The sequence below is a fragment of the Megascapheus bottae genome, chromosome 7 (genome assembly GCF_031878675.1).
Source record: "Megascapheus bottae isolate mThoBot1 chromosome 7, mThoBot2.hap1, whole genome shotgun sequence".
Taxonomy (NCBI): domain Eukaryota; kingdom Metazoa; phylum Chordata; class Mammalia; order Rodentia; family Geomyidae; genus Megascapheus; species Megascapheus bottae.
Window position 1 is genome coordinate 22,128,130 of NC_143515.1, and position 14,207 is coordinate 22,142,336.

The following is a 14,207-nucleotide window of genomic DNA, read 5'->3' on the forward strand; positions in this document are numbered from 1 at the left end:
GTATTCCCCACCCCACCCCCATGCACTTTGGAGAATCTACCAGGAAGCTCTGTTGCTCTAACTTCCAGTAATATCCCAGGCTTGACCAGCTGCTGTCAGCTAATTCCTGCCTCTGTCTGCCCTCCCTGTCTCCACCATCTCCTCTCAGCCCATTTATTTCCTTTGTGGATCTTCTATTGTGACCTGTACACTTAAGCCTAAGGATCTTGAAAGCTTGATTCCCTGCATCAGCATAGTCGACCTGTTCATGTTGAGATCTTTGTCCATATTTTACTGTATCAGCAGGGTTTTCCACAAGCTGTTTATTGACAGCCCCTTCCCCACTTCACCCTGACATTTCCCAGGCCCCCTTTTCATTATACTTTTCTTGCTATGGTATATAATCTCTTAACAGACTGTATTAATTTACTTATTGTTGCTTCTTTCTTTACTCCTTTCTTTTTCTTTCTTTTCTTTCTTTCTTTTTCTTTTTTTTTTTTTGCCAATCCTGGGGCTTCAACTCAGAGCCTGGGCACTGTCCTTAGACACTTTTTGCTTAAAGTAAGCACTCTGCCTCTTGAGCCACAGTGCCACTTCCGGCATTTTGTATGTATGTGGTACTGAGGAATCGAACCCAGGCTTTGTGCATGCTAGGTGAGCACTCTACCACTAAGCCACATCCCTGGCCCATTATTGTTGTTTCTTCTGGCAATAGAGCTCAAGGCTCACAAAAGCAGTGATTTCTCTTTGTTTTGTTCAGTGGATTTTTCTAACCACCATGACTGTATCTGGCATATAAGTTGACCCTCATAAAGACAGTTTAAAGAAGAAAAAACAACTGACACATAAACCCAGAAAGCTTAGTTCTCAGCCATTTAGCTCATAGCAGATTTGAGAAAATAAATAAAAGAAGAAAAGGGATACTGCTTGAATCAGCATCTCCAAACCTATGTTCCTTGGGTTCAAGTCCATGTCTATAATTGAACTAGATGGAATAGGCCTAGAAAATATTACATGTGGTATCCTTTTGCTAGAAAATCATATTGAACATGGGACTAACTGTAAGAACACTAACCCCTTGATGCCATTTGATTCCTAAACTCTCTTTTGTTTTAGGTATTTGGGAATAAGATGATAATTCCTTCCCTGGATGGAGACCTCTTTCAGTGGGACCGAGACCGGGAAAGCATGGAAACTGTTCCTTTCACTGTTGAATCCCTTCTTGAATCTTCTTATAAATTTGGAGATGATGTTGTTTTGGTTGGAGGAAAATCTCTCACTACATATGGACTCAGTGCATATAGTGGGAAGGTGAGTGAAAATGTATTTATTTGGGGGAGATCAAAATAAGTTGGGATAAAGAAAATAATTTTTTAACTATACTATTAGTAGTTGAGGTTTATTATAATTTCCCCCTGAGGATAGCACTTGTTTTAACAAGAGAACAGTGAAATAGAAAGGGGAAACTAAATTTATCTAAGAAAAAAATAAACAGCAGATCCAGAAATAGTAGAAGGGAGCAAATTAATAAATATGATCGGCTGTGCCAGGTGCCTTTTCCTTTTTTTATTTTTTTTTCTTTCCTTTCTTTTTTTTTTTTTTTTTGCCAGTCCTGGGCCTTGAACTCAAGCCTGGGCACTGTCCTTGGGCTTTCTCAAGGCTAGAACTCTACCACTTGAGCCACAGCACCACTTCTGGCTTTTTTCTATGGATATGGCACCAAGGAATAGAACCCAGGTCTTCATGTATGCTAGGCAAGCACTCTACGACTAGGCCAAACTCCCAGCCCCTGGGTGTCTTTTTCATACTTTGGGGTTTTTGTTTTTTGTTTTTTGTCAGTCCTGGGGCTTGAACTCTGGGTCTGGATGCTAACCTCTGAGCCTCTTTGTTCTCAAGGTTTCTGCTCTATCACTTGTGCTATAGTGCCAATTCCAGCTTTTACTGATTAGTTTATTGGAGATAAGAGTCTCATAGACTTTCCGGGATGGCTTTGAACCATAATTCTCAGAGCTCAGCCTCCTTAGTAGCTAGAATTACAGTTATGAGCCATTGGTGCCTAGCTCATATATTATTTTTGAATCTTCAGAGTATTCCTAAGGATCGCATGATTTATTCACATTGTGACAGGGGTAGAACCCTTCAAAGATAAATAATTCTGATGATAAGAATCCTTGTTCATTGGTTTATCTAGTGTGATCATATAAAAAGATGATCCAAAAAGAAAGCTTAAAGTCATCTTACAGATGTGAAAACGAGGCCTTTACAAGGCTCAGAAACTTCCCCGATCAGATTTGACATATTTTCTCCAATATTATTTCCTCTAGGGATATAGTCAAAATATGATCTGCTTCTAAGATTTCATCTTGCAATGCAAATTCATTACTATAATTAAATTTGTCCTTTTAAAAAGACCAAAAAGCCTTTAAACTTAACCCTTCATATGTAAATATTTTATATACAATCTTACTTTTTAATAAGCAAGCGTAATAATGTGACTTTTAGCTTGAACTGGTCCTCATCTAAGTGGTAGGCCCATAGCACTTTTTGCACTTGCAACGCTTTTCTGCCTTCTTGACCCACCTGCATCCGTGTTGTATTGAGAAAGCTAAGCAATGCTGCCTTGTACTTCAGTCTGTTTACTTTCATGTTCTCCTCTGTAAAACAACAGATTTGAACTCCATCTTCTGGTTCTTGTTGGATGTGCCACTGTAAAATTTTGATACTCTAGCAGGTGTATGTAAGGATTTTAGTTTTGGATATAATCAGAATTCTCTCTGTTATTTCAGTGAAGTTTTAGAGGTATTCTAAATTTGAAAGCTATTAGAAAAGGTTGAATTTTTTTTTTAACCGCACATTTGCTATATGGAAACTGTGAGGTTGACTTTCATGATGTTAAATAATTCATCTTAGGAGTTAATCATTGTATTTCTTATTAGGCATTTCTATGTGGACACAGTTCCTTAATTTCCTCTTTTAAAAAAATTCTGAGCTTCTTTTTTTTGGGGGGGGGGGGGGTGGGAGGGGATTGGTCGTTGGACTTCAACTCTGGGCCTGGGTGTTGTCCCTGAGCTCTTCAGCTCAAGGCTACCACCCTACACATTGACCCACAGTGCCACTTCCATTTTTCTGGTGATTAATTAGAGGTAAGAGTCTCACAGACTCTTTAGTGCCTGGACTGGCTTTGAACCACCATCCTCAGATATCAGCCTCCTGAGTAGGATTACAGGTGTTAGCCACTGCGCACGGCTTCTAGGCATTTTTTAATGTCTTGGATTTCCTGTGTCTTCTGCCCTTCATTCATTTTATATCTGCCTTTTCAGGTGAGATATATCTGCTCAGCTTTGGGATGTCGCCGATGGGATAGTGATGAAATGGAAGAAGAAGAAGACATTCTGTTGCTGCAACGCACCCAGAAAACTGTGCGAGCTGTTGGACCTCGTAGTGGCAGTGAGAAGTGGGTATTAGAAAATGTCACTACTGAGTTTGATTAAAGAAGCTTTTCCTGGCAACATTACTGATCAAAATTATTTGCAGAAAGTAACAATTATGTTGAGAGTTGGTCTGTTTGACTCTCTAGTTCTGTCTAGTAGATAGTTTTATAGTTCGTGTCTTTATTACTATTTTGTTTTTACAGAATTAGGCATTGGACCCAGGGCCTCAGATGTGTTAGGCAGGTGTTGATACTGAGCTATAGCCTTAGCTTCCAATTTTAGGATTGGCATTTTACTTTCTATACCTTATTTTACTTTCATTTATTTAGTCTAATACCCTTTTGTTTCTTTAAGTAATGAACCCCTTATGTAAGTCTACATTTTAAAATATGATTAAAACACACTGATCCTCTATCATGTGCCAGATTTTTTTAACTTTTAATATTAAAGTTTTAAATTGCCTGAATAGTAATAATAGCTTTAGACCTCTTTATCTTTTGAAAGTGAACTAGACATTGAGATTTTTCCAACCTGATACAATATAATTCAGTTGTTTTTCCTGAAAACTGTGTTCTCAAACCCAGTTAAAAATGTATTGATTCTTTCCACATTTGCTGGGCCATGAATAGGACTCTGCACATGCTGACAGCTTGACATTTATCTTAATGGGATTTTGTTTTCTTAAGCATTCTGAGTGCTCAGTGGGAAGTTAGCCACTATAAGAGCAAAAGTACAGTTTAACTATTTGAGTTCTCAGAATGGAAAGAGTATATAGTTCTAAGAACCATGTTCCTTAAATATACATACATACATACATACATACATATTCACTAGATGTTAAGAGGCCCATTCTCTCCCTCTCCCTCTCCCCCCCCCCCTCTTTGTTGTTGTTGTTGGTTGTGGGGCTTAAACTCTGGGCCTGGGCACTGCTCTTCAGCTCAAAGCCATTGCGCTACCTCCTGAGCCATAGCGCCACTTTAGTTTTCTGCTGGTTAATGGGAGATAAGAGTCTCACAGGCATTTTAGTGCCCAGGCTAGCTTTGAACCACAACCCTCAGATTTCAGCCTCCTGAGTAGTATTACAGGCATGAGCTACCTGTGCCATTCTATGTCTTAAGTGATAGGACATTATAATGTCAATAGTTAAGTGACTTTTCTGTTTACTAGCTATAGAGAACTTCTTACTATCACTTTATTAGCGGTGCACTAAAACTTAGAAAAAAGTAGATGACTTGCCACACCAGTGTCAGAGATCTGACATTGTAGGTAAGGTGGTGAGGGGAGCTGAGGTTGTATCTTTAAGGACATGTTTTCACATGAATCTAAAATTGATTCATTTGTTTTGCTTTTTACATTGATTGATATGGATGTGTTCATTTCTCTGCACTTGAATGATGAAACATGCCTCGTTTATTAAGAGACATGTTAAGACCAGGCAATGGTGGCTAACTGGTTACTAGTTACTCAGGAGGCTGGGATCTGAAGATCACAGTTCAAAACTCTTCTGTTAACCACCACCAAGTCAGAAGTAAGAAACATGGCAGACTGTATGCCACCTCATTTTAAGGTGGCTTTGTGTTTTGAGAGAATCATTCTGACTTGTAAGTGGGAACATTTGTTAACTGCGGTGGTAGGGAGGGGGGCCAATCTGATTGGTACTCTTGTCTGCCCATAACTCTCAGAACCATTTTTTCCCCCTAGTCTCAGGACACAGTTCTTATGCCCTCTTGTGGCCTGAATCAGTAAGACACCTTCTGCCAAGAATTCAATTGATTTGTTCTGTTTCTCATCACAAAACTCTACTTTTGTTTTCTTTAGTCTAGACGTGTTCTGTGTTACATAGTTCCTCTGTTTAAGTGTAAATTTCTAAAACACGCCTTTGTAAATTTAAGGTGGAATTTCAGTGTTGGCCACTTTGAACTTCGGTATATTCCAGACATGGAAACTAGAGCCGGCTTTATTGAAAGCACCTTTAAACCCAGTGGAAACAAAGAAGAAACTAACATTATTTCAGATGTGGAAGAGCAGGAGGCTGCCATGCTGGACACGGTGATCATAAAGGTCTCGGTTGCTGATTGGAAGGTTATGGCGTTTAGTAAGAAGGGAGGACATCTGGAATGGGAGTATCAGGTATCGAACACCCACTGAGAGCTTTTAAATGTTTTCTCCTCTCCTGCTTTGATCATACTTGTTGGTGGAGTGAAGTCATTAATACTTGGTATTCTCGATTTAAAAAATGCTTTTAGCAGATATTTTATGAATTATCACTGCTGAAATGTTGTTTTAATTACTTAAAATTTGTTTTTCATTTTTATTTAGTTTTGTACTCCAATTGCATCTGCCTGGTTGGTTAGGGATGGCAAAGTTATTCCCATTAGTCTTTTTGATGATACAAGTTATGCATCTAATGAAGAAGTTTTGGAAGATGAAGAAGACATCGTAGAAGCTGCTCGGGGAGCTACAGAGAACAGTGTCTACTTGGGTGAGTATAGTACTTGTGTAGTGATAGTACCATTGGCATACTGACAGCTAGACTGTGTTGTTATATTATTTCTCCCTGCTTTATGAGTACCTGTCATGGTTTTATTTCCTACATGCATTCTTTGATTTAGGTTGCCCTTAGAATTATACTTTAATTTCCATTCCTGCTATTTTCTTATTTATCTAGTTCTGAAACTTAATTAACTTTGCCTTTTTCATCTCAGATCTATATTAGAAGGGTTTAGAAATATTCTTATTGTACAGCATGATGTAAATTGCTTAAATTTCTCTCTACAATTTGTATTTCCGTTCGTATTTTCATGTTTATCACTCTCCCATCCTTGTCTTAAAAATTAGGGTTTGGGCCCAGAGGTGTGGTTTAAGTAGTAGAGCACCCACAAAGCAAACAATAAAAAAATACGAGGCCCTTAATTCAAACCCTGGTATCAGTACAGAACTCAGACTCCATGAAAAGCAAGGATTTTAAGAAATAAGTGTTGTACATGTGATATGACAGTATTTAAATGATTAGCCATAGTTCTAGATAGAATTCTGTGTATTCAAGATTAACATTAGTAACCATTAAGCTATAAGCAGATACACACACAAAAAGTAGAGGGGCTGGAAGTTTGACCTAGTGGTAGAGTGCTTGCCTAGCATACACAAAGACCCGGGTTTGATTCCTCGGTACCAGATACATAGAAAAAAAGCTGGAAGTGGTGCTGAGGCTCAAGTGGTAGAGCTCTAGCCTTGAGAAAGTCCAAGGACAGTGCTCAGGCCCTGAGCTCAAGCCCAGGACTGGTTAAAAAAAAAAAAGTAAGTAGATCTGGGAGTTTGGCCTAGTGGTAGAGTGCTTGCCTCACGTGCACGAAGACCTGGGTTCAAATCCTGGGTACCACATACATGAAAAGCTAGAAGTGGTGCTGTGGCTCAAGTGACAGAGCGATAGTCTTAAGGAAAAAGCCCAATGACAGTGCTCAGGTCCTGAGTTCAAGCCCCAGGACTGGCAAAAAAAAATTAAGTAGAGATAATCTAATTGCATTCAATGAAAGTGAACATTTTAAAAATGGCAGGGGCTGGGAATGTGACCCAGTGGTAGAGTGCTTTCCTAGCATGCATGAAGCCATGGGTTCAATTCCTTGGTACAACATGCACAGAATGAAAAAAAAGCCAGAGGTGATGATGTGGCTCAAGTGGTAGAGTGCTAGTCTTGACAAAGCTAAAGGACAGTGCCCAGGCCCTGAGTTCAAGCACCAGAACTAGAAAAATAAAAATAAATAAATAAATAATAATAATGTGATTTCGGGGTTTTTAGTCCTCCATCCCTCCTGACCTGCAAGAGGGATAGAGAGAACAGGCCCCAACCAGGACGAGCCGAGAAAGGAAAGGGCCAACTGACTGCCCTCACCCAGCCCTCCCTCGCCAGAGAACAATCAGACGGTCAGGGAGACCCATCAAGGCAGGAACTCATTTATTGAGGAAGTGCATTCAGCTAATATAGGATGCAGGAGCCTATCAGCACAAAGGGGGTGGGGGGGAAGGGGGAAGGTAAAGAAGGGGAATCAGGTACTGTCCAAGAAGGTGGAAGGGTTTGGGCCTGTCCCAGAGGTAGCCTTACTTTATATCACAAACCACAGCCACGCCTTCCAATCAGGTAACAGGCAGGGTGGGTCCCAAAATCAGGTAATGAGCACTGGGCCACGAGTTAGGCCTCCTTTTACAGCATAGGTTTCCATTTCCCTGATGTGACTTGCCCCACAATATGACATATTTGACCCACAGTTATTAATCAGTGATGTTCTGGTTGATTCAGGAATGTATAGAGGCCAGCTGTATCTGCAGTCATCAGTCAGAATTTCAGAAAAATTTCCTACTAGTCCCAAAGCCTTGGAATCTGTCAATAATGAAAATGCAATTATTCCTTTGCCAACCATCAAGTGGAAGCCCTTAATTCGTAAGTGATTATAAACTCTATAACTACTGCTAAAAGGTTTATGGACCTAATCATCTTTTCATATTTGAATATTGCAGAAACAAGAACTATTATACACTTTAGATTGTATCAATACATTGGGAAGACATTACAGATGTTAATAATGAAGTTTATCATTCAGGGCATTTTTTTCTGGGAAGGAGCAGTTGCCTTTATAGAAATGAATGTTCTGTACAATTTAGAAAAATTGGTAGTGGTTAAAAATATAGTTTAGCTCTTAACATGTTTATAATAAAAGTATTTTGGTTAAAAACTACCTGCATATGACATTATATTATTTGAGATATAAATGAATTGAATTTAAATATTGTATTGCTCTTAAATGACCTTTCCATAACTTCATGTTTTTATTGCACATGTTAATTGCTTCTTTTTATTTAAGTGTAAATTTATTTTTAGGGGCCAGGAGTGTAGCCTAGTGGTAAAGTGCTCAGCTAGCATGCACAAAGCTGTAGGTTCAATTCCTTGTTACCACATACACAGAAAAAGCTGGAAGTGGTGCTGTGCCTCGTTGGCAGAGTGCTACTCTTGAGCAAAAAGTGTCCAAGGACAGGGCCTGGGTGCTACCCCTGAGCTCTTCAGCTCAAGGCTAGTGCTCTACCACTTAGAGCTACAATGCCACTTCCAAAAAAATTATTTTTAGCTAATATATTGAACATAAAAATTTTAGGCTGGGAGTTTGGCCTACTGGTAGAGTGCTTGCCTATCATGCGTGAAGGACCCGGGTTTGATTCCTCAGTACCACATACATAGAAAAAAGCCAGAAGTGGTGCTGTGGCTCAAGTGGTAGAGTTCTAGCCTTGAGAAAGCCCAAGGACAGTGCCCAGGCCCTGAGTTCAAGCCCAGGACTGGCAAAAAAAAAAAAATTACACATTTATAAGATAGCTCATGTTTTAATATAGATTGTATAGTTTGAGTATGTAGAAACCTTTTTATCTTTTTAACCATTTCTCACTTCTCTATGGTAAAAAAAAAATACGCAGAATCAATTCTTTTTTTTTTCATATAGTACACTTTATTTCTTCTTCATTTAGCCTTCCTAGAAAATTTCTTGGTTGAAATTTTCTTTCAGTATTTCAAATATATTATCCCATTCTGTCCTAACCTGTAATATTTTTGTAGAGACATTTGCTATTTGGCTAATGGCACTTCTCCTATCAGTGACCTGATTTTGTAGCTATTACAATTCTTGCTTTTTTGAGGGATGGGTTAGGGGGTCATGGGGCTTGAACTCTGGGCCTGGGTGTTGTCCCTGAGCTCTTCAGTGTAAGGCTACCACCCTACCCCTGGAGCCACAGCCCCACTTCCCTTTTCTAGTAATTAATTGGAGATAAGTGCCTGGGTTGGCTTTGAATAGTGATCCTCAAATCTCAGCTTCCTGAGTAGCTAGGATTACAGGCATGGGCCATCGCTGCTAAATTCTTGATTTATATATAGTTTTGACAGTTTGACTACATTATACCTTCAAGATCAGCCTTTTTTTAAAAGATCTATGTGGGGGTCCTTTGAATTTCTTGTACCTGAATGCCCGTATTGTTGAAAGGTTTTCTTTGGCATTTCCCTTCCCAGAATCGGTTCTTTTGACTCAGTAAATTATGACTAAAAATAACAAAGATTGTGTCTCCAAATACAATCACATTCTGAAGCTATGTTGAGGGTTAGAGCCTCAGTATAGGATTTTTTTTTTGTTTTTGCCAGCCCCGGGGCTTGAACTTGGGGCCTGAACACTGTCCTTGGGCTTTCTCAAGGCTAATGCTCTACCACTTGAGCCACAGCACCACTTCTGGCATTTTTCTATATATATGGTACCAAAGAATTGAACCCAGGTCTTCATGCAGACTAGTCTACCACTAGGCCAAACTCCCGGCACCAGCATAGGATTTTTTATTTTTTTATTTTTTGTGTTAGTCCTAGGGCTTAAATTCAGGGCCTAAACACTGTCCCTGAGCTATTTTGCACAAGGCTTGTGCTCTATCACTTGACCCATTTTTGGTAGTTAATTGGAGATAAGAACTTCCTAGGCTTTCTTGCCCAGGCTGGCTTTGAACTTTGATCCTTGAATCTCAGCCTTCTGAGTATCTAATATAGAGGTAAGCAATTGGTGTTCAGCTTCAACATAGAAATTGCTGGAAGAGGGCCAGGAGTTTGGCCTAGTGGTTAAAGTGCTTGCCTAGCATGCATGAAGACCCGGGTTCGATTCCTGGCACCACATACATAGAAAAAAAAAAGCCGGAAGTGGTGCTGAGGCTCAAGTGGTAGAGCTCTAGCCTTGAGAAAGTCCAAGGACAGTGCTCAGGCCCTGAGCTCAAGCCCAGGACTGGCAAAAAAAAAAAAAAAAAAGAAATTGCTGGAAGACTGATTTTAGCCCAGAACAAACATCATCCTCTAATTATACACCTATCCTCTAATTGTGTTAGACTTCTCTTAGCTCTCCAAACAGGGCTTACTTGCCCTCACTTCTTGCCTTTCCACCTTAATTATTGTGTTAAATTACTCATTCTAGGGTCTGGGAGTTTGGCCTACTGATAGAGTGCTTGCCTAGCATGCACAAAGACCTGGGTTCCATCCCTCAGAACCACATACACAGGAAAAGCTGGAAATGATGCTGTGGCTCAAGTGGTAGAGCCCTAGTCTTGAGAAAGCCCAAGGACAGTGCTCAGGCCCTGAGTTCAAGGCCCAGGACTGACAAAGAAGAAAAAATACTCATTCTATATTTATTTATTTATTTATTTAATGTTGAGATGGGATCTCACTATGTCACTTAGGCTAGTTATATAATTCCTCTCAGTTAAGCCTTCCAACTATGAGACCACAAGTGGGTACCACCAGCTTCATAGTCTATATAAGATTGTGTGCTTTTTAATAGCAGCAATCAGAGGTCATTTGTTTAATTTATAGCTTATAAATTAAACTGAACTATGATGTACTCAAAGAGTAATAAGCACATGCATTTTTGTGAAGGTCATCATAATTAGTATTTTATCATTTTCTTTTAGATTCTCCATCTAGAACTCCTGTCTTGGTAGGGTCTGATGAATTTGACAAATGTCTTAGCAATGATAAGTTTTCTCATGAAGAGTACAGTAATGGAGCACTTTCGATCTTACAGTATCCCTATGGTAAGTGTGTTTGTTCTTGATGGAAAATACCGAGCTTTATTTATCTTATTCAATTACTTGAAATTAAAAACTAGAACTCAACAATGAAGTATCTCTGTTTTTCTTTAAGCTACATGAAATAAAGTTACCCACATTTTCATTGGTTCAGCTGAAAAAAAGAAAAATAGAGCTCAAAATGAAGGGAAGTTGTTTGGTGCACAGAAAAATATTTGGGGAGGCAGTTTTGTTGGGTGGTGACTAAGAATGTGAGCCCCAAAGTCACTTTCCTAGAATCTAGTTTCAGTTTTAGCATATACTAAGGGTATGGCTCACTTCCCTGGGTCTCATTCTCATGTGTAAATGGAGAATGGGAATTCTACTGTGTCCATTGGGTTCTTAGAAAGTCTAAATGAGATAGTCCATGTAAAGTCTCAATATTGTGCCTGGCACATCATGTATGTCAGTAAATGTTAATTCTTGTTAGTACTCATATCAGCCTATGCATTGTAGACTATGTAATTATCTATATAATAAAGAAAAACAGATGTTTCCCATAGAACTATGCGAAAATGCTATAAAATTAGTTTATTTTAACTTTTTTTACTCAAATTAGTGCAAAAGTTTAAAAATAGACAAAATTTAGCATGAAGTAAATTACTGTGAAGTAAACAGCAGGGTTTCGGGAGGGAGTTGTTTGTTTCTATTTTTTGTTTTTTGTTTGTTTGTTAGGAAATGGTTACATGTGAAAGTTTTATTGGTGGTGGTGGTGTTTGCCAATCCTGGGGCTTAAATTCAGGGCCTGGGCACTGTCCTTGGGCTTTCTTAAGGATAGCACTCTACCACTTGAGCCACAGCACCACTTCAGCCTTTTCTGTGTAGCTGGTACTAAGGAATCAAACCCAGGGCTTTGTGTATGTTAGGTAAGCACTCTACCACTAGGCCATGCTCCCAGCACATGGAAGATTTTTAATAGCAAAATGTTTCACAGATGCTCAGATTTATAAGTTCAAGGCCAGTGTGGTCTATGCAGTGAGGTTTTGCCTCAAAAAAAAAAAAAAACAACAAAAAACCAAGCAAACAAAATCCTCAGATCTATATCAGACAAAAAACACATGTTCCTCATGTGTTATCTTAGTTTCTAGAAAAGTATTGTGTAATTTTAATCAATATTTTTAAAGCAGAAGGCTCTGAACTAGAAATAATAGCCTTCATTTGAAACTGATCAATAGACAAAGGTAGAGAGAATTGTATATTATGAAACAGAAAACAGAATTCATCTTCTAGCTTCTGAAAATTGAACCAGAAAGCATGATGAGGACTTTTTTCTTACAAATTTTAGGAAAGATTCATGGTTGAGTTGCATATTTTATTGATCTCAAGTGAAAAGAAAACTTAAACCATCTTGAAAGGATCTTGAGCCCTAATTCTTGAAGAATGGAATTATGGGGCCAGGTATGATGGTGTACATCAGGAATCCCAGCCTCCCGAGAGCAGAAGTGGGAGGATTACTGTGAGAGGCCCCAGCGAAAGTGTGAGACTCTGCCTGAAAAGACTGGAGCATAGCTGAAGGCCTTGAGTTCAATCCCTGGTACTACTAGAGAAGAAAAGGAAAGGGAGAAGGACAAAGGGAGGAAGAAGAATGTGGAAAGGGAAGGAAAAGGGAAGGGAAAGGAAGAATTCATTAGTAATGATGCAATGAATGGAGTGACCCTGAATTGTTTTATAGTCTTACCAAATTAACATAAAGAAAAATATAAGATGCTTATACTAGAGAGAGCAATGCCTATATTTAAGAAAAGAGGAAAAAATGAGGCAAAGGAAGATATTTGATAAATACCAGTGTTTTTAAAAAGATAAATAAATGAAACTTTAAGGAAAAAATTACTACTACAAGGCACAGAAATTATATTTTTTATTAAAGAATTTATTAACATTGATTTTTACATCATATTTCAAATGACGTTTAACAAACAAGTGTTCAAGAGGGAATCTCTATATACAGTCACTGGCACTTAGTTTTTAGAACATAATCAAAATTAGGCTAAGGGTTTGTATACATAGATACATATTAATTTATAAAATAAAACATGTTTATAGAGTCATAGGTTTTTATGTCTATATAGTTAATGTTTACATTTCCAATACAATTATATTATTTTTAACAATTAAAAATAAGCATGTTTGGTTTAACTTAATATGAAAACCCTCATTTTTTTTTTAAGATAATGGTTATTATCTACCATACTACAAGAGAGAAAGAAACAAACGGAGCACACAAATCACAGTTAGATTCTTTGACAACCCAAATTACAACAAGAACATTCGCAAAAAGGATCCCGTTCTTCTCTTACACTGGTGGAAGGAAATCGTTGGAACTATTCTGTTTTGCATCATAGCCACCACTTTTATTGTGCGCCGACTTTTCCACCCTCAGCCTCACAGAGTAAGACGTGCTCTTTTTTGATCAAATATATTTTAAATCATTGGAAACACAGAAAGTTTGATTATTGTGTATGGAAGGTTTACTGTAAAATCATTGATGCTTGTACAGCAATACATCACTTAATAATAAGGATGCACTAAGAAACATGTCAGGTAATCTGATCACTGAGGAAACATGGCAGAAAAGAATATAATTCCAAGATATAAAGGACATAATTCCACTGGATGACAGAGATTATTGTTCCTATACTTCAAAATTATATAGCATACACCTCTGCTTTTTAATATCATAGGCAGTTGTGACCCAATTGTAAGTATTTGTGCTTCTAGACATGGAAAAGATTTTGCTTTAGGAATGTTTTAGCTTTATTATAATCCAGCAGGGTCATTTTCTCCCTTACTATTCACCAATTTTGTCAAGTTTTTTCTTTTCTCTTCAAATACATTGTCTTCTTCACATCTCTGTCTCTATTCTCTGTGTGTGTGTGTGTAAACACAGTACCTCTTCTTCTGAAGGAATGGTGTCCTAACTGGTCTACATGCCCTTAGTCTTCTCCCTGCCTGTTGTGGCTTGAAAACCTATAATAGTTGGGCTGAGAATGTGCCTTAGTGGTAGAGTCCTCGCTTGACATGCATGAAGTCTTAGGTTCCATTCCTCACTAACACATAAACAGACAAGGCCAGAAGTGGCACTGTGGCTCAAGTGGTAGAATGATAGCCTTGAGCACAGAGAGGTGAGAGGCTCAGGGACAGTGCCCAGGCCCTGAGTTCAAGCCCCTGGAC

At 38.6% G+C, this 14,207-nt stretch overlaps 1 protein-coding gene across 1 annotated transcript in view; it reads left to right on the forward strand.

Moving 5' to 3' along the window:
- Eif2ak3 (eukaryotic translation initiation factor 2 alpha kinase 3) overlaps positions 1 to 14,207 on the forward strand; it is a 68,853-nt gene that overhangs the window by 28,901 nt on the left and 25,745 nt on the right. The window contains exons 3-9 of the mRNA XM_090336524.1: positions 1,096 to 1,290; positions 3,300 to 3,433; positions 5,303 to 5,540; positions 5,730 to 5,892; positions 7,705 to 7,845; positions 10,881 to 11,003; positions 13,205 to 13,425. Of these exons, the coding sequence (XP_090192650.1) occupies positions 1,096 to 1,290; positions 3,300 to 3,433; positions 5,303 to 5,540; positions 5,730 to 5,892; positions 7,705 to 7,845; positions 10,881 to 11,003; positions 13,205 to 13,425 (1,215 nt within the window). The remainder of the gene's footprint in view (positions 1 to 1,095; positions 1,291 to 3,299; positions 3,434 to 5,302; positions 5,541 to 5,729; positions 5,893 to 7,704; positions 7,846 to 10,880; positions 11,004 to 13,204; positions 13,426 to 14,207) is intronic.